General features: G+C 42.2%; 2 protein-coding genes across 2 annotated transcripts; one reads left to right on the forward strand and one right to left on the reverse strand.

The window, feature by feature from the left end:
* Positions 1-1,876: 1,876 nt before the first annotated feature.
* On the reverse strand, positions 1,877-5,644 carry LOC139223212 (uncharacterized). The gene is made up of 10 exons (XM_070855186.1): positions 5,508-5,644; positions 4,931-5,071; positions 4,706-4,844; positions 4,415-4,592; positions 4,135-4,276; positions 3,766-3,909; positions 3,602-3,654; positions 3,435-3,500; positions 3,137-3,216; positions 1,877-2,423 (listed from the first exon to the last, which is right to left on the reverse strand). The coding sequence occupies exons 1-10, from the start codon at positions 5,642-5,644 to the stop codon at positions 2,355-2,357; spliced, it is 1,149 nt and encodes a 382-aa protein (XP_070711287.1). The 3' UTR covers positions 1,877-2,354.
* An 11,623-nt stretch (positions 5,645-17,267) lies between these two features.
* LOC139223056 (type I phosphatidylinositol 4,5-bisphosphate 4-phosphatase-A-like) lies at positions 17,268-24,302 on the forward strand. Its single transcript, XM_070854987.1, has 7 exons — positions 17,268-17,550; positions 19,402-19,583; positions 19,981-20,087; positions 20,519-20,630; positions 20,868-20,920; positions 21,006-21,096; positions 21,879-24,302. The coding sequence occupies exons 1-7, from the start codon at positions 17,448-17,450 to the stop codon at positions 22,020-22,022; spliced, it is 792 nt and encodes a 263-aa protein (XP_070711088.1). The 5' UTR covers positions 17,268-17,447; the 3' UTR covers positions 22,023-24,302.
* The last annotated feature ends 3,578 nt before the right edge of the window (positions 24,303-27,880 follow it).

Below are 27,880 nucleotides of genomic sequence, written 5' to 3' on the forward strand. Positions count from 1 at the left end.
TTGGTTTGCTTTAGAGGTGCTTGTAGATGAATCTTGGTACTTTTTGACAGAGCCAGGCTCGCTGTTTTCCCCTGTTTCCAGTCTTCGTGCTAAGCTACGCCAACCATCTTGTAGCTTTAGGTATGTGCTTGGTGCGTAGATATGAGCGGGATGAACAAAGACAACAGTTGTGGAGTTTAGTACCAAAGTCTGTGCTCATGTCACTCTGAACCATCAGAGAAATTCCAAATATTACGTTACGTAACTGTAATTTAGCCTTTACTTTACTAAAAAGCTAGAGAGTTAATGAGCTTTTGGTGACTTTGTTAATCATTTAGCTCGTGATGTGAATGCAGGTTTTCCTTCCACTGAAGCGGCCGCTGTCCGAGCTAAAAGATGCCTTATTTCTGTAGGTTTTTATAGAGTTCGAGATTGACTGCAGAAGGGGGCGGGAGCTCGGGGGGGAAGACTGGTGATGAATGTTTCTCATAGTCGCTTGGTAACCGCTGTCCAAACTCATCAGGCAGGTACACGTACAATACATGCTCGCACAGGATTGGTGTTTGTTAGCTGTACATAGGGAGGTCCGTGTTTTATATCGATGATGTGCAATTCTCATGAAGGGAATGTTACTGAAACACTTTTTTTGCTGTCGTTTTCTATCACACGCTGGGTAAAACAAAACAAGGTTTGAAATGTTTGCGAGAATCACGAGGTGTATGAGATTTAGAGAAGAGTGATGGAGGGAAAATGTGGTTATCTTTGCCTTCGTAACATCTGAATAACTTCGCAGACGTCGAATCTGCACCTCAAACGACTAAAAACATTTCAAACTGTGACTGTTTTACGTCCAGTTGGGTGTTAACTATCAGGGTACCGGCTCGCTTGTTTCACTCTGTTGAAAAAATGCAGTTGATGTGTTTTTCTGTTCTTTTTGTATCAATGTCGATCAAAAGGGTGCGCTTGTTTTACCACCGGCCACGTCAGTTAAAATCCAACGACGCTGACCCTGAAACCAAACAAGCGCACCCTGTTTGCTGTTTTTCTTGACAGCGGGAAGGAATGTGTGTACAAACGAAAAAAAAGGGCCTGAAATGAACACTCGGCCGCCAGCAAAACACCTCAACGTTTGGCGTCCAGTTATTTTTAGCCTTTTTGGCAATTCAAAAACCCAGAACTTTATTGGCTTTAGTGGGGAAACCACTGCTGCTGCTGTAGCTTCTAATTGTTACAAAGCCATTTTTAAAAGTAGTTAACCAGCCCTGTAAAAACACCAACCAAAGATTTACCACTTTTTGAAATGCAGTTTATAAATATAAAACCAATAAAACAGAGAAAGCTTCATAGCTCAAGTGTCTGAAGAAGCTGGTCACTTGTATTTAACGTGTGTTTAACCATTGAGGTCAATAAAAGGTCGTGTAGGCAGAACTTCGTCTTCATATTTTGCACATTCGGAGCACTTTGGTCCCTGAGGAATTTCTTCAGCTGATAAAAATCTGTGTTTGTTGGCTGGAATGGCCGAAACGTTAGTTTCACGCCCTGCGAACTGAAACAACAAAGAGTTTAACATCATGTGGCTTCATGATGAACAAGTTTACAACCGACCGATGTTTTATTTATTGTTACTATCTTGAAACCGTGACCTGTGTATTATTCCTAATGACATGCTGCTCTGGCTCGTTCAACTGGAAGTAAAACAAATGTCTTTTAAACTTCACTGGCTCCTTTGGTCTTTTTCACAAGCCTCTCATTTTATTCAAATTAGAATTATATTTATATTTGAGGGTTAATAAGCAGAAAATACAAACGTTAAATGGAGAAAAAAAACAGTTGTTAGTAACATACTCGTGTTTGTCGATGACAACCTCAAGACCAGGATTAAGGAGTTTTGACTCAGTTCAGTCACATGCCTGCTTCTTTAAGTTCCTACAGCACCTTCAAATAGAGTTAACGTTGTTTAAAAATACATTTTCAGCTACAAACGTCATCTTGATTCGACGTCACAAGACAAGACGAGGGCCCGACCGGCCGCTGCTCGTTGATCATTTCAGTTTGAGACGTCTAAGATAATAAATTATATAACAAAGAGTTAAAAGTGTCAAACATTAGTAAGAAAACACAGTTAACATAAAGTGAAAAAAAAAGGAAATTTAAGCATCAACTCCACGCACCAATTACTTCCATGTTCACTGAGTGTTGATGAAGATCATGTGATATGATCAAAAGCTGCTAAATGGTTTTCAAGGTCAAGAATGAAAGTTTGAACCTCATTAAAATCGTTTTTCTTGACGTGCACATGAGCCTTTAAACCAGACAATGTGAATATTCAACAAGCGCCGATGTGTTTCAGCTCCCTCAGGATCTGTGGCTGTGGCTCACAGTCTCCTCACGAAGGTCAGAGTGAAGAATGATGGGACCCCATGTCTCTCCAGTTCATCTCTGATCTGGAAGAGAAAACACACAGTGGTGCTCATGAATAAGAGACCAGTGTATGTGTACTTATAGTTATTACTGTATCGCCCAACATGTTGGCAAACAAGGGTGCCTTTCATACAATGTGAATGCAAAGTAATCATAATATACATTTCTATTGCTTTAATTTAATAAATTCACGCTATTTTCAACTTTATAGTTCTGGATTTTGCATCTTATTTTGCATTTGAATGTATTTAGGTTGGTACGAACGTTTTAACTGGTCTAAACAAAGACTGTAATCTAATCCTTTGTAGCAACGTCACCTGATCACAGTAGGTCCACTAAAAGAGCTTGTTGGATCCACTGACAGGCTCAGAGTGTTATTCTAAGTGTGTGACAGCATCATGGAAAGGATCCCTACAGAGAGAGACCTGGAAGATCCTTTTGGTTTCACCACAAACAGCACACACACCAGACTACATTCACTAAAACAGTGAACTAATAAGAGCTAATGCGCTGCGATCCCTCCAAGGTCAGCATTGTCTTTCCTTTTCCTTTTGCTGACACATTTCGCCATCTTAAAGGCTGAAAAGAAATTAAAATCTGCACTTCAGCTTCTTGTGAAAACCCCGAATCGGACGTTACACCCAATAACTGGAACTGCTGCATATTTGAAGCGTCTCTGCGTGATTATCTGACTCCTCCACGGCTCTTCCACTGATTAGAGCAGAGGCAGACTGACCTGTTCTATGACTTGACTCCTGATGTCCTCGTCAGTCAGTGGAAACGAAGAGGAAATCCTCACCCTCAGACCTATTACGACTAGACACACGGTGACTCAGAGTTACCACGAAGAAAATGTTTTTTGTTAAAATGAGTCATGGAGGTGAAGGTCAGAGCAAGAAACAAACAAAAGCTGGTTTGTTTGGAAAGTCCGGGTGTGTTTCACCTGCAGATTGTTTTCTTTGTTTTGAAGACAAAGCATGCAGTCATGTATGTAATATGTTAGTGATGCAGTTGTAAAGGGAAGCTGTTCCTACTTTGATCGGGTGCTGCCGTTGTTGGACTTGTGGTTTCTGTGGTTGCAGTTGCATTTGATGACGGTTCTGCAAACAAAAGTCCAGACAACAGAGACAGATTGGACACGACGTTCATCAGACATCAATTTGAAACATGAACAGACAAAAAAAAAAAGAGCTCTGCTCACCGTTTCCGACGCTTACAATGACACAGCGCTGCTCCGAGTGATACTTAGTTGAACTGAGGGAACAAATAAAGAGCTTGATTACAAAATGCTTCCACAACTTTAAACTCAGTCGTCACAGTTGTACCTCTGATTACAAGACTCTGATTTGAAGACAAAACACTGACTTGTGAACTGCTTGGACGACAAAGCAGATGGGGTAGCTTCTTCCGTCTTCCTCCTCAGACGGCGTCCATCTCAGGACGAACCGTCCTCCTCCTGGTGCAGTCTGGTTTATGTTGTACGGCCCGCTGTGCAGCAGCTCAGAGACCCTTCAACGGGCAGATAAACACTTAAATAACCTTATTTAAAAGCCGTCCCTGCTTCCAAAAGGAGTAAATTTACTGGCAAACAAGCTCCATTTAAACTTAAAAGGGAATAAAACACGTCAGTGTCTTGTTTTAGCTTGTTTTTATTGCAGGTTGAAGACTTTATAATACATAAATGTAAACTGTTCTAAACTCTAAACTGTTTCTGTTTGCTTTCTTTTGACTCACGTGGAGATGTTTGCCTCTGCGTTCACGCTGATCTCCAGGCTCTGATTGACGGGGGTGTACAGCCGAGCTCTGTTGGCCGGGGTTGGGGGCAGGAACCTGGGCAGGTAGAGTCCTTCTGTGCAGGACGGCACCGCAGGATCCACTGCAACAATGAAGAAACCCCAAATGTTCTGCCTCCTACATGATCTCCTCTCACCTAAGAATCTTACTTTTTACAACAAGCCATGTTATAAGGTTACAATTAGCTCTAATCTCAGGCTGCCAAAACAAGAGATCTTACCCCTTACAACAAACTGGACGGGCAGTTTGCTGATGGCGTCGTTGGTGGTTTTCACCACCTGCGAACCGTCCGTTTGGGTCAGAGTGATGGTCTGAGTGGGAAAGTCCTCCACCACCAGCTGGACGGCGTACGGACCTTCAGCACTGCTGTTGGTGGGGCTGAAAGACAACGAACAAGCCTGCAAAAGGATTTTAACAAAAGGATGTTTGTTAGTCTTTTGCAGGGATAATTAGGAACTGGTAGCAACCATGGCCGGTAATGATCTGTTCTGGTCAAAACATGGCTACTCACTGGTGAGAGGTTCAGGACAGAGGGGGGGTCGCAGGGGTTACACTCCATCAGCGTTGTGTTTCCGTATCTGCATCTGACCTCGTCTCCGTCGGGGTCAAACGCCAACAGGTCGAAATCTCTCGGACAGTTTGAGGGAACTCTGAAAAAGAGAGACATAAACTTAAGCTTTTGCGGTTTGCTTTGGTCTGACTGAAACAGAGACGGTAGTAGTAGTAGTAGTCGTACCTGACGGCTGGCAGGACGGTGGTCTGTGGTGACCTGTTGGCTCGGCCGGTGTCTGACCGGTTCCTCGGGTCCACCAGAGTCACAGCTGTCCACGCTACGATGTCATTTACGATTAAGTCTATCCAGTTACCACCAATCAAGCTGAAGTGAAGGTGTATTGGAAAGTCAGTTTTTACTTTGGTGTGACATTTACAATAAACTCCAACAACATATATGCACTATAAAGTCTTTGGACTGCCGAGAGTCACTGACATCACATCCCATCAATGGCGAGATTTGAATTGAATCTCCACTGTATTCTATATTTTGAATTGTTTAATTACATTAACGTGTACTTCTTCACACACAGAAGCTGCTGGAGGACAAAGAGCCGGGGATCGAATCACCGACCTACCGATTGTTGGGCGACTACCTCTGAGCCACAGATATGTGGCAACATAAAACCAAAACAATGAGGTAAAAGAGGTTGAAAATCCACATAGAGCTGCCTTTGATTTCAACACTGAGAGTGACTCTTTTCATTTTAATTAATAGCTGAACAGACCCAAATTGTCACCGGGATGTGGTGAACTTTTACCTCAGCTGAAACGGAGCGCTGCTGGAAACCCGCTGGGTCGTGATTCCTTCTCTCTGACACCACTCTCCACTGCTCTCACTGTCGACCACGTTCAGCTCTACAGCACTCTGATTCCCACAGTTCACAGAGGAGCACATCCACGTGTACACACCAGTGCATAAGTGGAAGTTGAGCTTGTAGCGAAGGTCCACCTGCGGTCATGAAATAACTTAAACGACACTTAAACACCCACAGTACACAGCAGGTAGCTGTGTGCAGGCCAATAGTGTTGACTGATATGAAACAGGGTTTAAACTTAACTTTTTGATGCAAGAATGCAATTATTTAGTTTTCAGAAGTGTTGGAAATAGCATTTCACTTTGCAAGAAGAAGAGAAGACAAATTTCAAAAGATAATAAAAAAGATAATTCATTAAATGTGAACATTTTCAGAAGGTACTGTCGTTATTTAAAGGTTATTATGCTGTGATTTTACTGGTCCGGCCCACTGGAGATCAATTTGGGCTGCATGTGGCCCCTGAACCAAAATGAGTTTGACCCCCCTGCTTTACAGCATTATAACAATCTTCAAAGTGTGTTCTGTCAAAGTTACATCATTATTTTTTTAATTTCTGAAAGCTAAATATGTTTTTTTGGACAGAGACTTTAATATTAGATGTACATACCGTAACAGATCCATCGGTGCTATGCTCTCTTGGGTAATAGGTCATCACCGTCCCAAAGAAATGAGTCGCCTGGGATCTGCGTCCAAGCAGCAGCAGCAGCAGCAGCCGAGAGAGCGACATGCTGAATATGGCAGCCCGTCCACTCACAGACAGTAACTCACTCTTCTTTTCTCTCCGTCTGTCTGTCAGACAGTGAATCAGGAAGTGAGCTGGTATGAGGAAATCTCTCCCGTCACTGTACTGTGATGAGACAATGATCAACCAGTGCAAGCATCACTGCTGCACATAATATAATTATCTTGGCACAGATATTTTTTTTGCATTTACATTTTTATTTATCTTAACAAAAAGGCTCACTGGCAGCATTTTGAGTATTCATTTTAAATGACATAGGTTGGATATAAAGAAATGAAATAAATCCTCCAGTGGGGGGAATTCAGTTGTTGCAAGGACAACAATAAGTACAGATATAGGATAATGAGACAAATAAAATAGGAGAAGAATCAAAAATAGAAGCTTTTTAAGAGCATTTGGAGACAAAATCACAAGGTGAAGTGACACAAGTATATACATGAAATAAATAAATGGCTAAATCAAAATAACAACACAAACAAAAGTGGTACAACCTCACAACAATGAATGAAAATGAAATGAAAAGAAACCTTTCCAGTGCACACAAGAGTCTTAACCATGAATCTAAACAATCTCAAGATCATCAAGACATCTGGTGGAAGACCACAAAAGCATCAGTAAAATAACTCTTATAAGATTTATTCTTCATTATAATATATATAATAATTTTTTATTTCACGAGTGAAGTCCTAGTTTATAAACATAAGCGAAGACAGTGAAGGTAAAGCAGCCGACCATGCAGGTTTAAATTTGGCAGAGAGTGTTCATGGTGAACCAGCAGGGGGTCGCTGTTGTTGGAGATTACAGCTGCACACTACTCACAAGGCGTAGAGTGGCGCTTGATGGCAGCCCACGTCTCAGGAAATCATCTCTAATCTGGAGAGGAAAAAGGAAACAGTGGAGATGATTTCTCAAGTACGATGGCCAAGTGTTCAGTGGAGCTTAGTTTGAGCTCAAAATGAATAAAACACAGATGTTGATCCTTTTCTCTCCTTTATGCTTCAGAGCTTTTGCCAAGATTCACCTGCTCATTGTGGTTTAATAGAAACAGTGGCTGCTTCTTGTCTGTTCACCAACAAATCAGAGCCGTAGGGTCGGTAAAATGGGATTTGATCCCCACCGAGAAATGACAAAGAAAATTCTGCCAGATTTCTTTTGTTTGGCTGCTTCTTTTCCTGCATTTTCCACCTCTTCAGTTTATAGTTTATTTGCTGAGCTGAAAAATGTAAAAATGTTCTCTTTGCAATATTATCAACAGTTTTTTTAACCTCCAGAGTTTCCACTCAGGGTTTAGGTGGAAACTCAATGAGTTTTGACAATAAGTTTTAATGATGACTGCAGCTGCTTGTCTTTAGTGCAGTACTTACCAGTCTTATCAGTGCTGACTTTTACTTTTTATCTTAATTTAATTGCTATTATATTGCACTTCTTCATCAGAAGTGTTTAAAGATGCATACACTGTAACACCTTTTGGGCACCTGGCTGTGCCAAGGAGGTTATATTTTAGGTTTTTGACCAGGATTACCAAAAAACTCCTGGCCAATTTTTTATGATCCTTGATATAACGGTGAAACATGGGCCTAAGAACGACCCATTCAGTTTTGGAGCAGAACCGGATCCAACTCACTAGCAAGCAATTAATAACAGATCTGGACTAGCAGCCTTGGCAGAGGTCTGCGCTCTCTGGTTGTCTTCTGGTCTAATTAGGATGAGATAAGGAGGAGACTGACCTGTTGTACGACGGTATTCCTGATGTCATCCTCTGACAGTGGAGACGAAGAAGAAATCTTCATTCTCAGCGCTACAACAACTAAACATTACAAGGGTGGTCAGTCTCCAACAAGGTCTTCCTTTAAGAGATAGTTATATCGTGAAACATCAACATTTGTCACACTCACTTGAGCTCTGGACGGTTAGAGGTGATGGGGAAGGTGTAGTAGCTGGTGGTGGACTTGCTGTTGTAGTTGGTGCAGTGGTTGTCGAAGGAACAGCTGTAGTAGTTGTAGCTGGTGTTGTTGTTGTTGGTGTGGTGCTGGTTGTAGCTGGTGGGGTTGTTGTTGGTGTGGTGCTGGTTGTAGCTGGTGGGGTTGTTGTTGTTGGTGTGGTGCTGGTTGTAGCTGGTGGGGCTGTTGTTGGTGTGGTGCTGGTTGTAGCTGGTGGGGTTGTTGTTGTTGGTGTGGTGCTGGTTGTAGCTGGTGGGGTTGTTGTTGTTGGTGTGGTGCTGGTTGTAGCTGGTGGGGTTGTTGTTGGTGTGGTGCTGGTTGTAGCTGGTGGGGTAGTCGTTGGTGTGGTGCTGGTTGTAGCTGGTGGGGTAGTCGTTGGTGTGGTGCTGGTTGTAGCTGGTGGGGTTGTTGTTGGTGTGGTGCTGGTTCTAGCTGGTTGGGTTGTTGTTGGTGGTGTGGTGCTGGTTGTTGCTGGTGGAGTAGTTGTTGGTGTGGTGCTGGTTGTAACTGGTGGGGTTGTTGTTGGTGTGGTGCTGGTTGTAGCTGGTGGGGTTGTTGGTGTGGTGCTGGTTGTAGCTGGTTGGGTTGTTGGTGTGGTGCTGGTTGTAACTGGTTGGGTTGTTGTTGGTGTGGTGCTGGTTGTAGCTGGTGGGGTAGTTGTTGATGTGGTACTGGTTGTAGCTGGTGGGGTCGTTGGTGTGGTGCTGGTTGTAGCTACTGGTGTTGTTGGATGGATAGTTGTAGCTGGTGGTGTTGTTGTTGGATGGATGGTTGTAGCTGGTGTTGTTGTTGGATGGACGGTTGTAGCTGGTGTTGTAGTTGGATGGACGGTTGTAGCTGGTGTTGTAGTTGGGTGGACGGTTGTAGCTGGTGTTGTTGTTGTTGGATGGACGGTTGTAGCTGGTGTTGTAGTTGGGTGGACGGTTGTAGCTGGTGTTGTTGTTGTTGGATGGACGGTTGTAGCTGGTGTTGTTGTTGGATGGACGGTTGTAGCTGGTGTTGTAGTTGGGTGGACGGTTGTAGCTGGTGTTGTTGTTGGATGGACGGTTGTAGCTGGTGTTGTAGTTGGGTGGATGGTTGTAGCTGGTGTTGTTGTTGGATGGATGGTTGTAGCTGGTGTTGTAGTTGGGTGGATGGTTGTAGCTGGTGTTGTTGTTATTGGATGGACGGTTGTAGCTGGTGTTGTTGTTGGGTGGACGGTTGTAGCTGGTGTTGTAGTCGGGTGGACGGTTGTAGCTGGTGTTGTTGTCGGATGGACGGTTGTAGCTGGTGTTGTAGTCGGATGGACGGTTGTAGCTGGTGTTGTAGTTGGGTGGACGGTTGTAGCTGGTGTTGTTGTCGGATGGACGGTTGTAGCTGGTGTTGTAGTTGGGTGGACGGTTGTAGCTGGTGTTGTTGTCGGATGGACGGTTGTAGCTGGTGTTGTAGTTGGGTGGACGGTTGTAGCTGGTGTTGTTGTCGGATGGACGGTTGTAGCTGGTGTTGTAGTTGGGTGGACGGTTGTAGCTGGTGTTGTTGTCGGATGGACGGTTGTAGCTGGTGTTGTAGTTGGATGGACGGTTGTAGCTGGTGTTGTAGTTGGGTGGACGGTTGTAGCTGGTGTTGTTGTTGGGTGGACGGTTGTAGCTGGTGTTGTAGTTGGGTGGACGGTTGTAGCTGGTGTTGTAGTTGGATGGACGGTTGTAGCTGGTGTTGTTGTTGTTGGATGGACGGTTGTAGCTGGTGTTGTAGTTGGATGGACGGTTGTAGCTGGTGTTGTAGTTGGATGGACGGTTGTAGCTGGTGTTGTTGTTGGATGGACGGTTGTAGCTGGTGTTGTAGTTGGATGGACGGTTGTAGCTGGTGTTGTAGTTGGATGGACGGTTGTAGCTGGTGTTGTAGTTGGATGGACAGTTGTAGCTGGTGTTGTTGTTGTTGGATGGACGGTTGTAGCTGGTGTTGTAGTTGGGTGGACGGTTGTAGCTGGTGTTGTAGTTGGATGGACGGTTGTAGCTGGTGTTGTAGTTGGGTGGATGGTTGTAGTTGGTGTTGGGCCTGTAAACAGAGGTGAACACTGAAGATGACCAGTGAAGTGAAGGCAGTTTCAAACAGCAGGAAACAGTGAAGAGCTCCACTCACCGTCTCCAACAGTCACAATGAGGCAGCGCAGCTCCGAGTGGAACTTGACTGAACTGTGGAGGTAAAACATCACAGAAGCTCATTCACACGTTATTTGAAGTTATTTCAAGAAGGAAAGTCGATTCACAGCTTGTTGTTCTTAAGATAAGATAAGATCAGCTTCAGCAACAATACAAAAGCAAATACACAATTACAGAGAGGAATTAAATAAAAATCAAAATAAGGTTACAAAGTACAAAGTGTGAAGTGTCTAAGTGAAAGTGCAGAGAAACAGAGCCTCACAAATTAAATTAAATAAGTACAAAATGTAAACAAGAAGCGGATAAACAGCAAAGTGAAACTGAGGGTTGCCTATGTCGTATTTTAAGGTTTTTCAGAAAGTAAGGTCTTGTCTACTGCCGACACCTTCAAGTTTCTGGGATCCACAGTTTCTCTGGACCTGAAGTGGACTCAGCACATAGAGACTCTGTCCGGGAAAAGGCCCAGCAGAGGTTGTACTTCCTGTGACAGTTCAGGAAGTTTAACCACAACCACAGGACGGGCACAGACTGCAAAGGACAATCAGGTCTGCAGAGAGGATAACTGGGGCCGATCTGCCCTCCATCCAGGACTCGGACCTGTCCAGGGTCAGGAGGAGGGCAGGTAACATCTCTGCACATAAACTCTTTAAACTCCTCCCGTCCGGTAGGCACTACAGAGCTCTGTACGCCAAAACCACCAGACACAGAGACCGTTTGTTCCCCCAGACCGTCACCCTGATGGGCTCTCACTAGTCTAGAGACTCAGGAACCACTGTGCACTAGTTCTAAACTGACTTGAAGTCTAAATACATGGCTCAGCTTGCAGGTCCACCAGGGAGATGGTGCAGACGGTTGCACACACTGAAATGACCCATCTGATACAGAGGTGCTGATAAGGGGACTTAGCTAGCTGTTTCCAGTGTGTATGCTAAGCTAAGCTAGCCCCATGGAGTCATCACAGGCTACTTTAAGGACTTTCAGGAAACTTGTTCTTCCCAAAACTCTGAAAAACTTTAACCAGAAGAAATAAGATCCATCTATGTGTTTCCCATGTGTGTGTTTTTCCGTGTGACGTTTATGGGATGAGTGACTGACTTGTGAAGTGCCTGGACGACAAAGCAGATGGGGTGGCTTTCTCCATCTTCGTCGTCGGACGGCGTCCAGCTCAGGACGTATCGGCCTGCTACCGATTCAGTCCGTATGGTGTTGTGCGGTCCGCTGAACAGCAGCTCAGAGATCCTTTAACAAGCAGATGAGGAAATACCCTTGTGACAAACAGCAAAACTATTTTCCATGACAACATAATTGGAATACCATATTCAGTGTCTGACTTCTTTGTAATTCTGTTTCCTTCATGCTGATTCTTCTGTGTTGTTGTTGCATTAAACGCTCAAACCTTACAGTATCAGCCTTTAAAACTGTAAGGCTGTGAAACAACACAGCTGCTTACACACAATGTGCTGAAGGAAGTTTGAATGTTTTCCTTTGGCTTTGGATGCATATTCCTGTTATTATTCAACAAACTGTGTGTGTTCAGCTGCTTCTGTTGCTTGGTCATCAGTTACACACTAGTTTTTGTGCACCTGAAAGCCGTTTATGTGTGACTGATGTCTTAATGTGATGTGATGAGTATTTCTTACCTGAGAAATCATTAATCCGGCGTATTTTAATGCATTTGTTTTATTTTTTGACTCACGTGGAGATGCTTGCCTCTGCGTTCACGCTGATCTCCAGGGTCTGATCGGCGGGGGTGTACAGCCGAGCTCTGTTGGCCGGGGTTGGGGGCAGGAACCTGGGCAGGTAGAGTCCTTCTGTGCAGGACGGCACCGTAGGATCCACTGCAACGGTGAAGAAAAGCATTAGGATGGCTACAAACTACAGAGTACAACATCTCAGCACATGTAGGATTCCCATGAAATCACAGACATTCCTGTCGTCCTAAGAATCGTTAGTGGTCCTCTGATTTGTCCAGTTTTCCACTGATTCACGTTGGTGCAGAGATTCATGGCTCCCAGACAGAGAAGACTTTTCCACCAGTGTGAAGACGAAGACTCATTGATTATCAATTATTCTACTGTTTGATGGTTTTAAGAAGCAGTTCGATAATTATCTTAATGAAGTAATTTGACCCTTTTTAACATCATTTTCATTTATTTTATTGTTTAAAAAACAGATCAAGAATTTATGATCTTGCTTTTAGTCGATCGCACCTTTATTCTTATCTATTGGTACATTTTGCATCTTACATAGGTTATTTTTAAATACCTTTTTTTCATTTATTTATTTATTTTGCTGTATAAATAAAGTTTATTGTATGAATATATATTGTGTAAAATTAATTACCCTCTAAACATCAGCATGTTGAACAAAAGAACTGTCATTGCTATAATATTGATTAAATGTACACTGTTGCCCATAAAGTTGGAATGAAATGTTTTCACCTCTTCTCATGAAATGATTGTGACAATGTGATTTATTCTTGATAAATAAAGTTTATATCTTCTCAATTTTATTGATCAAACTCTTCCAAACATATCGCAGTGAAACTTAAACCACAATGAACCAAACTGTGGATTCAGACTTTAACTAAATTGGGGGTATTGAACAATTATTCCAACTTCATGGGCAACAGTGTGTAATATATTTATCTAGTTTTGGTTTGACCTCCTCAGATTACAATGATCTTACCCCTTAAAAGAAACTGGACGGGCAGTTTGCTGATGGCGTCGTTGGTGGTTTTCACCACCTGCGAACCGTCGGTTTGGGTCAGAGTGATGGTCTGAGTGGGAAAGTCCTCCACCACCAGCTGGACGGCGTACGGACCTTCAGCACTGCTGCTGGTGGGGCTGAAAGACAACGAACAAGCCTGCAAGAAGACAAAAGGGGACGTGAGGAAATATTGTCTGTCAGCTAATGGATAAATATGACAAAGGAAGACTGTGCTCCAGTCTAAGTCATGACCAGGTTTCTGTTTTGTTCTCTCAGGTCGGACAGTGTGGACTACTCACTGGTGAGAGGGTCAGGACAGAGGGGGGGTCGCAGGGGTTACACTCCGACAGCGCTGTGTTTCCGTATCTGCATCTGACCTCGTCTCCGTCGGGGTCAAACGCCAACAGGTCGAAATCTCTCGCACAGTTTGAGGGAACTCTGAGAGAGAAAAACGAGAAAACAATTGGTCATTTTGACATTATGTAACCCTGTCCACTGATTCCCATGTGAAGCATGACTCAGGCAGCTAACCTGGCTGCACACAGGTGCCATTATGTAACCTGACTCACCTGTTCCTCCAAGTTTTAACCCAGAAACCTGCAAAACAAACTTCCCCTTTAAAGATGTTTTCCTGCCAAGAAGTAACTTTTCTATCTACCTTTTCTAAGCATCATGAATTTAACTTACATACATCTCAGTTATATATAGAACAACTGGACAGGAATGTTTGTTATTGATTAAACCAGCAAATTAAATACCTTTTCATCACATATATTTGATTTGATGAGCGAGCAGGCGTACCTCAGGGCTGGCAGGACGGTGGTCTGAGGCGAGCTGTTGGCTCGGCTGGTGTCCGACCGTGTCCTCAGCTCCACCAGAGTCACAGCCTTCCATGATACGATGCCATTTACGAGATTGTCTACCCAGTTACCACCACTGATCCTGGGGTGGAAAGTAAGTTTTAACTCAACCTGTGTGTGCTCATATTAATAATGATAATTATAATAATAATAATATCTTTCAAAACTACTGTTGCTTCACAAACATCACATGAAACACAGTCAGCAGATAAAACTATTAGAAAGTATTAGAAAGTGAAAGTAACACCTGAAGCATCTGTATAAAAATGTTTTATTGGGAGGCGACAACCTAAATGTTTGAATTAACTTGTGTCTGGTGGAGATTCAGTGTGTTTTCTGTCCAGAGTTCACTTGAACTACAGACAGCTGCTCGGACAGACAGAAAATGAGGTTTTTCATGTCTTGCTTTGCCACTGTGGACTCACTGAAGCTCAAACGGAGCGCTGCTGGGAACCTGCCGGGTCATGATTCCCTCCGTCTGACACCACTCTCCATCGCTCTCACTGTGGACATCGTTCACCGCTATAGAAGTCTTAACCCCACAATCCCCGCTCTGGCAAGTCCACGGGTCTGTTCTGACACAAGAGTCGAAGTTCCGCTTGAAGCGAATGACCACCTGTGGAGTCACAGTAAAGACACGTTATGGCTTCAGTGGCTGGTTTGCTGGGGGAAAGCTTATATCACAATCCAGCCTCCATGCAGGGACAGCAAAGAACCTCATGGAAAGATATTCTACAATAATAATAACAATAATACTGATATTTTTTATTGTACTGTTTAGTTTAATCCCCTGTGTTGCATTGTTTTAAGACACTCATTTCTGCTTACCACTACATTAAACTTAAAGGGGTTAGGGTTCATTGAATGAAACTGAATTAAAGTGTTAAATTAAAATATGTTGAGACAGCTTTGTGGTGAGGAAAGTAAGTGAACTCATCACGGATGTCACTTGGTTCCTCTTATTGTGCACAGTAGTTTCCACTAATGCTACAAGCAGAGGTCTGTTTCTAATGAAGTCATTACTCTGCCTTTGGTTCGGTAAGGAGACATGAGCTTTATTTTAGTTTGATTTAGTAGAAATAAGGATTATTTCTTTGTATGAGTGCTGCTTACTTTACTTAACTTAAGGATTCAGAGTGTTTATTTGCATTTTTCATCTTATATATTTCAGTTTTCTTTCATTATTGTCAGTTTTCAGTGGTAGTTTGGTTAGTTTGGTTAAGTTTAGATACCAAAACTACTTCAGGAAAAGATCATGTTGGGTTTAAAATAATAAATCACATACAAATATAAAGGCCGGTCGTGTGAAACTGGTGTTGTTGACTAATGACACTTTGAACTGTGCTCAAGTTTCTGTTCTTTTCAGCTTTAACAACTTAAAATTAACTTTACTTATTTAGAGGCAGCTGGTTTCCTGCTGTTGTTTATTATTTAAAATGATAATTTACAGTTTCAGCTGCAGAGACTGCAGAGACTTTTTACTGTCACCCACAAACAATGTTATCATTTTTGATTGTTGAATAAAATGATGGCCGTACGTACCTCGACAGAGCCGGCTGCATTAGTGCCTTTTGGGTAGTAGGTCATCATTGTCCCATAGAAATGAGACGCCCGGGCGCTGCAGACCAGCAGCAGCAGCAGCAGCAGAGGGAGCGACATGCTGAACGTGTTAATCCCTCCACACATAAAGACGGTGAATCACATGTATGACACAGCCTCTCCTTCACTCTCTCTGTTATTTATCATGGGGAAGACAATTCAGGTTTACTTCAAACAATAATCCAGGAAGAGGCCTGGTATGAGGAAATGTGTCCTCCCTGGGTTAAAACATTATGATCACAGTTGATACATGGTTGAACGTAATTGTCTTAATCAATTAACCAGCAGAGCAGAGATGACATTGATTTGATTGAACTCTGAAGCAAACTGACTTTAGACTGTTTTATAAGTGGTAAAATTTTCTGTTTGAAAGAAATAGGGAGAGAAATGTGGAGGAATTTGTGCCCCAACAATGAACAATGACCCATTTGACTTTGCACCTGAGTGGATCCTTGTGTGAAAACCATCACTGTCTAATTTGACAGGTGAACGCTCCAGTTTTTAGCGGGTGTTCAAACGGAGCAACGAGGAAAATGCTGAGCTTGGCGAGAGAAAATGAAATAGGAGAAGTAACACGTCTGGAATGTTGTAAATGTTTTGTGCAGTAAGGTAAGACGAAGAATTATGACATTCTTGTGGCTTGTGCTTGGAATGAATGAGGAGGCTACTTTTCCTGATGCCATGCTGTTACGGGCCTATAAAACAAATTTTAGTATTTACACTGCACCCCTGTAAAGGACGCTTTGTAATAAAATGTAAACACAGCCCTGAGTGTGTGTGCAGAGTCTGTACTCACAGTATCAATACATTTGGAGTCTAAATGTGTCATCAAAGTAACTAGAATACATTGAGACTTTACTAAAAAGGATCACATACATAGTAAAGGACGCTTTGTATAAGTATTTGAATGCGGCCGTGACTTCCTTACCTCCTCTCCCACCTTAATAATTCCTGTTCAGTCTCTGCACACACATTGCTAATACATTTGGAGCATAAATGTGTCATCAAAGTTACCAAAATAAAATGAGACTTTATCAAAAATGGATCACATACATAGTAAAGGACGCTCTGTATTAGTATTTGAATGCGGCCCTGACTTTCTGACTTCCTCTCCCACATTAATGTGTGTTCGGTCTCTGCACACACACTATTGATAAATTTGGAGCCTAAATGTGTCATCAAAGTAATTAGAATAAAATGAAACTTTATAACGCACACAGTTAAGGAGGCTCTGTATTAGTATTTGAACACGGCCCTGACTTTCTGACCTCTTCTTCTACCTAAATAATGCATGTGTAGAGTCTGTACACACATTACTAATACATTTGGAGCCTAAGTGTGCCATCAAAGTTACTAAAATAAAATAAAACTAAACTAAAAAGGGTTAAGGGTAAAGGACGCTCTGTATTAGTGTTGGAATGCGGCCCTGCCTTTCTGACCTCTTCTTCTACCTAAATAATGTATGTGTAAAGTCTGTACGCACATTACTAATACATTTGGAGCCTAAGTGTGTCATCAAAGTTACTAAAATAAAATAAAACTAAACTAAAAAGGGTTAACGCACACAGTAAAGGACGCTCTGTATTAGTGTTGGAACGCGGCCCTGCCTGTCAAACGGTCCAACAGCTCAGACAGCGCCTTTGAGCCCGCCCATTCCCAACGGAGCTCTCCCATTGGCCGAGCGCGCTGTCAATCACAGCCGTGACTCAGATCGCCAGTCATGTGACGGATGTTTTTGTTGCTTCGCTTCCGTCTTCGGTGTCAAAAACCCCCAAACGGAGGAGCCTCGGGGCTGAAATCTCCACTGCGACCCGTCCAGGAATCTCTGCCGGGGGTCTGAGTGCTCCCCCACCGCAGCAAAGACTCTTCCCGAGGCCGTGCGGAGAGGCCCGGGGATGGCGGACGGGGAACGGTCGCCGCTGTTGTCCGAGCAGCACGACGGAACCAACGGCTTCTCTCCCGGGGGCAGCTCGCACGGATATCTGTCAAAACCACAGAGTATGTCCGCTGGTTTGCTTTCCCACCGTCACCCACAGCGACACTGACACACTTACGGCGTTTTTATAACAACATAATGGAGGATTTGAGCTTGAATTCAAGGCTGCGGAATGGCGTCAACTTATAAACAAACGTTAGCTAGCTTTGCTGTAGTTTGCATGCTAGCTAACATTAGCACTAGCTGCTAATGCTGAAGTTAACACACAAACTTTACACACGTTTTATGGCCTTGTTGATCAAGTTTATTAACGTTTTTAAGCTGCCATAAATGTCCCCAAATACACACTGTGGAGTTAGTAATGTGGGGCCTAAGTTTGTTGAGTAAATTGGCCTGTTTTATGTTAATAGAAGCTGATTTGGGATCATTGATAAGAGGTCAAAGTTCAGCCAGGCTTTTTATCTGCAGAAATTAAAGTAGACATTTGTTTCTGTAGTTCTCTTGATACATTAATCAATAGTTTTGATAAGATTAGTTTGTGTTGTAGATGGACAAAATGAGCAACTTTTTTTTTTGCTGTTTCAGATAAATCAATAAGGAATCAATCAATAAGCCCAGTCATGCTGCAGACTTTGAGTCTCACTGCTTGTTTGGTCGTCTTGTAATCTCTCCCTTCTCTTTTCTGACGTCCTGTGTCGTCTATTTTGCTGTTAAACTAAATCATCTACGTGCTTCCTTCCCTTGCTGTATTACACTTGATAAAGTCGGCCTCTGGGTGTGTAACGCACTGATAATGTCACGTCAACAGATAGAACTGTCATACCGTGTGTGATGACCAATGCAAGCAGATAGCTCGATAGTTTGTGTGCCACATTATCAACCGCAGCAGGACACAGACACAGAGGAACAACCCGTTTAGATCACTGTGTCAGCTTAACTGCTGCTCTAGAGCACACTTTCTTTTTCTGTTCCCCCTCTGTGTGCTGAATGCAGAACAAAGTGATGAAACTGGTGTATCAAGCATTATAGTTGTTGCATTGTGAGCCCACACACACTTGTAAAGGCCCCATATTCTGGTTATTTAAAGTTCAAACTTGTTTGGACAGGTTTACGTGGTTTAAAAAACCAGACAGATTTCAGATGAACAGAACAGCCGGTGGGCTTTTCTCTCGCCTAAGCATCTTCGTGCCACCGGGAGCTGGCGTTAGTGAGGTAAAAAACCGGTGGCGGACAGCCTGTTAAAGGGCTGGAGGAGGTCACATGATCAACAGATACCTTTGTGACATCATGAGAGGAGCTAAATCTAAACGGCGAGTTTTCACACAGTTATTTAAAGATGGAGCGGGAATAAAAAGGAGAAGATGGTCTTATCTGATCTCTTGGCGGCCTGTAGGGACACTGGGGGCACATATTTAAGAGAAAAAGACCTTAAAAAGTGCACTTAGCATAATATGGGGCCTTTAAACTGAGTTGGTTTAAAGTTGCAGATGATTTAAACAGTACTCATCAAATTATAAGACATTTGAGAAAACAGCGCCCTGCTCATTTTCCTTTAAGTTTATTACAGTTCATAAGTGGAGGTGGATATTGGATTTGTTTGGCTTGGATTTGTAATCTTGTTATCTTATTCTTTGCTCGGACAATCTCTAAATTTAACGAACAGCTGCTTGTGCTTCGTCAGCATGTAAGAAAAGCGAGATGGTGGGTTAGCTAAAGTCATTATAGCTCATCCTCTGGGAACCATGAGTGCTTGTAAAGGATTTTATAGCAGTCTATCCAGTAATATTTGAGATATTTCCGTGCTATAAAGCCACGGCGATAGCCTAGCCAAAGAATGAAGATATATTTCTCAAAGTTTTGATTAACAGTAAACTGTATCTAAACAGTTTCCTCCTGGTCGTCCGTCTCTCCAGGTTTGGCGCCGTTCCCCTGCTCGGTGGTCCCAAGTGAGCCTCCACCCCCTTACTCGCCGCAGGGCAGCCCGGACAGCAGCAGCGCTCCGGTCATCAGCTGCCGGGTCTGTCAGAGCGCCATATCTGTGGAGGGCAAGACGCACCAGCATGTGGTGAAGTGCAGCATCTGCAACGAAGCTACGGTGAGTCGCACGGCACGAGGCTTCTTTAGCGTCATGTCACAGGACGCTGGACCAGTGGATTTGACCTCTTGGCACCTAACCTAACCTTTCTTTCCTCCTTGTTTTATAGATTTGTTATATACAGTTTATATCTACTCATGTTTGTTGTTGCTGCTGCAGCAGTTCAGTTTTCCCATAGAAATATTCAACATTTTTCAACATTAGAAGCTGAATTATTTGCATTAATTCTTTTTTCAGGGTAGAAATATTAATCTTAAAGCAGTCAGAACCATAAAGAATCAGACTGTTGTACTGGGTGTCACATTTCACCAACCAGATGTTGGCAGTGGTTCGAATTTCACATCTGAATTGGTTCCTTATCCTCCTCCCTTCTGTGTCTCCATCCTTCTCTCTGTAGCCGATAAAAAACGCTCCTGTTGGGAAGAAGTATGTCCGCTGTCCGTGTAACTGCCTGCTGATTTGCAAAGTCACGTCGCAGAGGATCGCCTGTCCAAGACCATACTGGTGAGACGGAGAAACAGTGTGGGATTATCTTTCGCCCATCTCAGCTTTGGCTTGTGGTCACACCATCTGTGCAGAGGATCCACCAGCCGTTCAGCAAAGCACAGTCATGGGATGTGAGGCGTTCAGGAGCGGCTGTCGCCCTCCTTGTATAACTGGCACGAGGAATTCTTCTAATACTTTTGTTATTATTATTTGAGCTGCACCAGAGAAGGCGGGTTTTTGCAAAAATGAAGACATTTTATGAGCCTGAATCTAACGTTATTTATTATTTATTTTATGAGTGATTCATTTAACATTAAAATAATCATGTAATCCGTTGTTGACATAAAAGTACTGAAGCCCACAGTCAAACATTTGTTGTCCAAACATGAGCTACTGTAGATAAAAAAGTATTAAGGATCATCAGTTGACTTTTTTTTTCTTCCTGTCAGTAAACGCATCATCAACCTGGGACCAGTTCACATCGGGAGGGACAGTCCTGAACCACAACATCAGCCTGTTGGCGTCAGGATCATCTGTGGACACTGCTCCAACACGTTCCTGGTAACACACACACACACACACACACACACACACACACACACACACACACACACACACACACACACAAACACACAAACTGGTGCTGCAAATTTCCCTTCTATGTTATTTTATTCTAGTCAACAGTCATAGTTGTGTAACATGATTTGCTGATGAACCTTTCTGCGATTCATTAGGTTCAGATAACAGGAACACACACACACACACACACACACACTGATGTTTCACTTCCTCTTCCAGTGGACGGAGTTTTCAGACCGGACCTTGGCCCGATGTCCACACTGCAGAAAAGTGTAAGTTCCTCATGGAGTCCCTCAAAACTGTCCCACAAACGGTTTTATTTTAAATATTAAATGTTTGTCCTGTTTTTATTTGCAGCTCCTCCATCGGCAGGCGGTACCCGAGGAGGAGGAGCCTACTGTGCTTCCTGCTGTTTGTCGTCCTCGTCGCCTCCACGGCAGGACTCATAGTGAGCGTCTTTGTTTTATCACTAGATATATGTTGATATAATATACATGTACAGATATATAGATGTATAGCTTTATTGATATAGCTATATATAGGGATAGATGGATTTATAGATGTATAAATATGGGTTTATAGATATAGGTGTGTATATTTATATATATATATATTTAAAGATATACATATATATGTAGATGTAGAGATTTATTGATTTAGATTTATAGATGCATAAATATAGATTTATAGATGTGTGGATGTATAGATTTAGTGATATAACTATAATTTGTACAGCTATATCATAGTCATATAGATGAAGGGGTAGATAAATATAGATTTATAGATGTGTATATATATGGGTTTATAGATATAGGTCAATCAATAGATATAGGTGTATATAGGCATAGATATAGATTTACGGATGTATAGATTGATAAATGATAAAATGTATAGATTTGTTGGCACAGATGTATAGATATAAATGTATAGGTTTGTTGATTTGGATGTGGCATATGTTCATATATGTATAGATTTAGATGTATAGAGTTCAATATAGATACAGATGTAAAGATATCACTGTGTAGAAATAGACAGACTTATTGATAAATGTACAGATATCCTCCTTTGGCCCCTCAGCTTTATCTTCAGGCTGGTATTTATCGATAGATCTGGATGTCTATACTTGTAGATGTACAGATTTCTCTTCAGGTTGGTATATATTGATATGATATAGATGCCTATACTTGGATGTCGCAGCTCTAAAAACGTTTCTCGTGTCTCTGCGTCCAGGTGGGTACGTGGAAACCCGCCCAGCAGTCCAAAGGGATCTACGTTTCGTGGGTGATGCTGATCCTGCTGGTCCTGTTCACCATGGCGAGAACCATCTACTGGAGGTGTCTGAAAATCAGCGACCCCATATCCAGCATCACATAGAGGAGAGACAGAGAGAGGGTGAGAGAGAGGGTGAGAGAAAAGGAAGGCAGGTGAGAGAGCTAGTGGATGAAGAGAAGGAGGAAAGGAGGTGGCAGCAAAATCAGTTTGAGTCTCATCTATAAAATCACAGAGAGGACGGGAGGTAGATGTTAAAAATAAAACTCCACATTTGTGCTGAATTGGATTAACCATAAATCTGAGCTGCTAATTATCAAAAAAACTTGAACAACAACAAGCCTGAAGGTGCTATTTTCCAACTGGAGCTGCTGTGGTCCCAACTTTCTTCACTAAATGGGTGAATTTTGTCATTTTCGTTCCTCGAAATTATAAGACATCAGTGTCTCTTCCGGACAAAATGAAATAATGATTAATAAAGTAATACGCTTCAGGCAAACTGTTTGGATAGAGTCATGCAGTGAGGGAGGGGTTTTAGTTAGCCTTTAATCAGACTGAGCATTTCGGAGGGAACTTTTAAAATGAAGTTCTGTCCATTGTTTGACGTAACTCTTCATTCTGTGTCACTTTCTTTTGCTTTCTATGTGTATTTTCTGGAGTGTTCTTCCAAATCGAAGTAACCAAATCTCCACTGAATCTCACTTTACTGCTTTTAGAAAATAGAATGATTTAAAGGAATATTCTGGCATTTTGGGATGAGCAGATTGCGCTGGTTCGCTTATCTTGAAGACAGGAAACGGGGAGAAATGGCTCGCTGATTAACACAATTTTTAATCTGTACAAAAAACTGGAATATAAAAATAACAAGTTGTGCTTTTACAGGGTGCTATGTGTGGTATTATTTTGCATTTGTGGGTTTTGTTGCCTTTGGATGCTTCGCCATTTTCCTCTGTTTCCAGTCGTTATGCTATGCTAGGCTAGGCTAGGCTAAGCTAAGCTAAGCTAAGCCATGCACAGACATCAAAGTGGCGTTGATCTGAAAGCGAATACATGCATTTCCCAAAATGCTGAATGATTCCTTTAACAGGGGAAACATTTCATTTAAACAATGTTTGAAATGTGTTGAAAACATCTCATTAACTACATAAAGTCAAAGAGCACATATCATTTAAATCATTTTCACAAGGCACCACATATGTACATGTTTTGTTTTGGGGCATTATTCATTAAATGGAAAACTTCCAATAGGTTTACTGACACAAGCATTATTAGGATTAAGGGAACTTTGCTTCAGTCGGAGGAGAGTTTATGACAAGATATTATTTAAAACATGCTTTTAGTAAGTACAAAGACTAACAGGTGAAAGATGATAAAAACAATAGAGATAACTTGAACCGTGTGAGGAGGGAAATGCAGTCGAAGGGCGTTTATTATTAAGTATTTTAAGGCAGCCTAGTAGCACGTCAGCGTTCACAGCATCTCTCTCATAAAGGGCTTTGGCGGCATTTGATTTGATATACTTTTGTTTTGTGTTATTAGAAAATGATCCATATCAAAGAAATTTAGAGTTCTGGTTTGCAAAAATGAGAGTTAAGGTTCCAAACTGGACTGTAATCACTGAAAACACCAAAACATCAAGAGATTTCAGACGTAGACTCTTCATATTCCGCATAAATGCTTTTTAACCAAAACCGAAAAAGTGCAGTTTTACCTGTTTGAGTCGCTGATCGAAATCTCTTGACGTTTACACAGAGAACAACTTATTTATTGAGCTTCTCTCTCTTTCACTCACATCTGTCTTATTTGAATCGCACTGAATTGAGCTCACACACTAGTAGAAGCTGTCAGAGTGTCTCTTTTCTCTGTTCAAGTGTAAATATACTCAGTGGATGTTGATCATTTCGGACTGTACAGAATTATCAGAGCTGTTGCTTCCCTCTTGTGGCTGATTAATGTAAGTACCCGCTGACTGTGAAATATGTTGCACTACATTGTACTGATTTACTACTACTGTATGTTTTTGTCAATATTATTCCAGTGGATGGATTTTTTTTTTTTGTATATTGTGAAACAAAGTACTACTTTTAACAAGGTCTCCTGACTCAAATGTCTATTATTTCCTATTATTCTTCCTTCTCAGTTCACTGTGGGCCCTTGGTTGAATAGTAGATTAACTCCATGGATACCTGAAGGATATTTGGAAGCTTTAAAAATAACAAATAACTACGTTTGTTTTAATCTGTGAGCAGGCATATAGAGAGAATAATGTATATAAAATAAGAATAAAGTAATAAATAGGTAAGTTACCTTCATTCTGTATTTACTCTATATTATATTTACAGAGATATACCTACTATTTTCTCCATTATTAAAACATTAATGTGTTTTTCATGTTTGTATTTTGTTTGTATGTTCTTACCACTGAGAACCACTAGAGGTCAGCCTTCAGTCAGGCAGGGAGGCAGGGAGAGGACACCAGCAGCACCCACTACCTTTTATTCCAGTCTAAAGGTGACATTTTACGCTCATATTTCTATTTAGGGTCCTGCTAGAACATGTTTGCAAGCTTTAACGCTAAAAAAACACATTGTTAGTCTCATTCTGTGCATACGACACACTGTTCTTTTCACCTACTTCTATTTCAGCACTTAAAAGCACAATGTGTGCTCGAGCCGTCCACATCTTATTACCAGAGTTAGCGTTAGCCACCTAGCAATGGTGGATTCAGGTTTTCAGTGAGCAGAACTGTCAGCCTGCTGAAGGGCTGAAGGAGGTCATATGATCCACAGAGAGCCGAATCTAAACGGGGTGTTTCACACAGATTTACTGAAAGGTGGAGCAGCAGAAAAAGAGAGAGAAAGGTAATTTTTCACAGTTTGAGGGTCTCTAGACCCACCGGGGGGGCACCGATTTATGTTTAAAATACATTACAAGTGCATTTTGCATAATAAGTTCCCTTTAAGATCTTCTGTCCATATGTGGAACATGTCATACACCAATTTATCAACACACTACAACTACTTTATATTAATATCTGCTCTCAGGTTTTCCCTTTTGCTGCACAAGTGGTGGTGTTGGTCATGTGTTCAACTAGGTTGCCTTGAAATTTTGTGCACACATTCATGGCCTAAAGAGTATCAGTCCTAAGACTTTGGTGAGCCTCTGACAGTTTATCCAGCACAACCAATAAAACAACTGGCTGAACACTGAGATTTCAGTCTATGTAACATGCTAAAAGACTAAACACCAGCACATTAACACACGTCACTCATGTAAAAACACTTTTTATCTATGCCAAAACAGCTGTGGTGTCTCTACGGGGAAAAAGTTAATGGCTGTCTTACAGTATTTTAATGAAAATCACACACAGTTTCATTCATACTAATGTGCCACTGAAACTGTCTCAGATTTCGCCACTTCTGCTGTTTCAAGGAAGAAAATGCTGTCTGCTCTGCAAGAGACTGATTTCAAGTGATTGATCAACTGACCAATCACATGCTGTCTCCACACTCTCTACGGGGCTTTACCCTATGACGCCTGCTGTGGGGGACACGTCTCGAGCTGCGAACAGTGGACGCAGTGAGTAGGCCAAACCTTGCTGCTAGTGAGGAGGACCTTGTTTATTATCCAGGACATTTTCAAGATTAACTTTTGATGAAAAGTTGGAGTTAATCGGCAAAGGAAGACCTAAACTAGAGATTATTTTGGTGCAGAAAACCAGAGCTTTTGAGAGACATTTCAGCTCCAACAATTACACGTAATATCCTGAAACAAAAGCTTTACTGCCGGGATTGTTTGCAGTTTGGCACAAGAGAGTTGTTCCTGGGCTGAAGATGGATCCAATCTAATGATATTATTCATTAACAACATTGCTTGTTTGTGGTGTTGGTGTTCTGAAGTGTCTGTGGCTAATTGGTGACCAGTAAGTGACCCATGTTTCATTAGCAGAACTTATAGGCACATCTATCTTGTTTCTCAAGACTCTCGCCTGCTTCTCTCTCTTTTCCTCCCTCTCTCTCCCTCTCTCTTTCTATCCCCTGCCTCTCTCTCTCTCTCTCTCTCTCTCTCCCCCACCTTCTCCAGCTGCTGGCTCAGAGGGACGGGTACAGCGACACTCACTGTTTCTCCTGATTCGCCTTTCAGTCTCTCGCAGCTCAAATCCCGCTGAGCCACTAAGCCCTCGGAAATCCGAAACCCTCAAGTTCCGGAAACCCCTTGATTTCTGGAACGCCTGACATTCAGGAATACTGGAATACCCAACGACTTAATGTTTTATGGAGCGTATTGTTTCCTGCTTTTTATCCAGTATTAACATTGGTTGTCATTGATCTATTCCAAGCTTTGGTTTCATTTCAAAAAGGATTTACCTCCCTCCTCTTCTGGAGTTACTTTTGGATAACGATTTTTCTTCTTCAACATGGAAATACTTTAGATAATTAATAATTTGTGGATTTAAAAGTATACACTTCCCGACCAACAGATCAGACTGACTCAGAGACAGACACGTGTGCATGTGTATGAGTTAAGACACAGAGAAAGTGTGTACTGTCTATGTCTGTGTGTGTGTTTGACCATGCTAGAGGAAAAGAAGGCCCAGGGTTCTCTGCATCAGGGCTCAGCGGACGCAGGTCACCCAAAAATCAAGAAGATCAACAGCAGCACCCGTAACTTGGCCGTCAGTAAAACAAACCGCATCTCGAGCGGCGGGAACGCCATCGAACCTGCACGCCGGTGAGGACAGAATTCTGTCTTTTTTGTGTGTGTGTGTGTGTAAAGCAAACAAAGCATGCAACTCACCTTGTTTTAGTCTGCTTTTAACTGTTACAGCAGGAGGGTTGTGAGGATTTAAGATAACTAGGCCTGAGCGGTGGTCATGGCTGTATCTGCTGTCTGCCTGTATTTTCTTATTTGGCCACATTTGGGGCGTTTCTAAGCATCAACATTTGGGCAGTGGATGTGCAGCACTCACCAATATTCATCAGATACCAGATCGCAAGAACGTGTCCAGGAGGAAACTACAAAATGGCGGACACGGTACCGCTAACATTGTAAATATAAAAACCCAGATTCACTCTGGTTTTGGACCAAGCTTTGTCCTAAACCTAACCTGGTGTCACTGAGCTGAGGAGAAAGGTCAACTTTGAATATTATGTAGATAAATAATTGGTATTTTTGCAACTTTTATGTTGTAAAACATTTACTGTTGTTAAACACAAATCACTACTTGGCTTATGATCAAAACTTTGCCAACACAGACGATCATCAAGTAAGTGCAACAACACAAGACATAGTGAGCCGGCTCATATTCAACTAGTCCAACAACACCAAGGCCAGCTCAGCGTCTGTCTTACAGTTTTTTATTTTGCAAAGCTCTCCAATGAAAGCCAGCCTTAGATGTAGTCTTTATACTGATGATACCTAGCTATCTTCTTCTTATAGCTGTCTGTTCAGTGTTACCCACTTCTCAGAGGAGACTGAACCCAATCAACCCAAGTTACTCGGTGTTAGAGCAGGCGTTCAGGGTGCAGTATTAAATCAATGGTTCTGATTCTGTTATTTAACCATAATGTTCCTTTTCGGTCAGAACAGGCTAAAAACATGTCAGTTTGGTAAATGTTGGTAATGTCTTACAGTCTATGGTCTACGTTCTTCTATGTTCATGTGTGCATATGGAGCAATTAGCAAGTGTGAAATAGTGGTGTGGTATTAACCCAGGCCGGCCCTGCTGACCCTACAGCTAAAACAAGAGCACAACTGTGTCCACGAGTGCTGTGTGTGTATGTGTCGGTGCCTCACCGGTCCAAATCCACGGCTTTAAAAGTTTTCTTCAGCTATGAATATCATGCATACTGCCAGGGCACCACCAGGCACATGTTTCAGCTGGTGGCTGTACGTTATTTAACTTATTTAAGCTCCAGTTGAAGTTAATTAACCCAGGAGACAGCTGTGTTACACCTAAAAAC

Source organism: Pempheris klunzingeri, chromosome 23 (assembly GCF_042242105.1).
Source record: "Pempheris klunzingeri isolate RE-2024b chromosome 23, fPemKlu1.hap1, whole genome shotgun sequence".
In the NCBI taxonomy this organism is placed as follows: Eukaryota; Metazoa; Chordata; class Actinopteri; order Acropomatiformes; family Pempheridae; genus Pempheris; species Pempheris klunzingeri.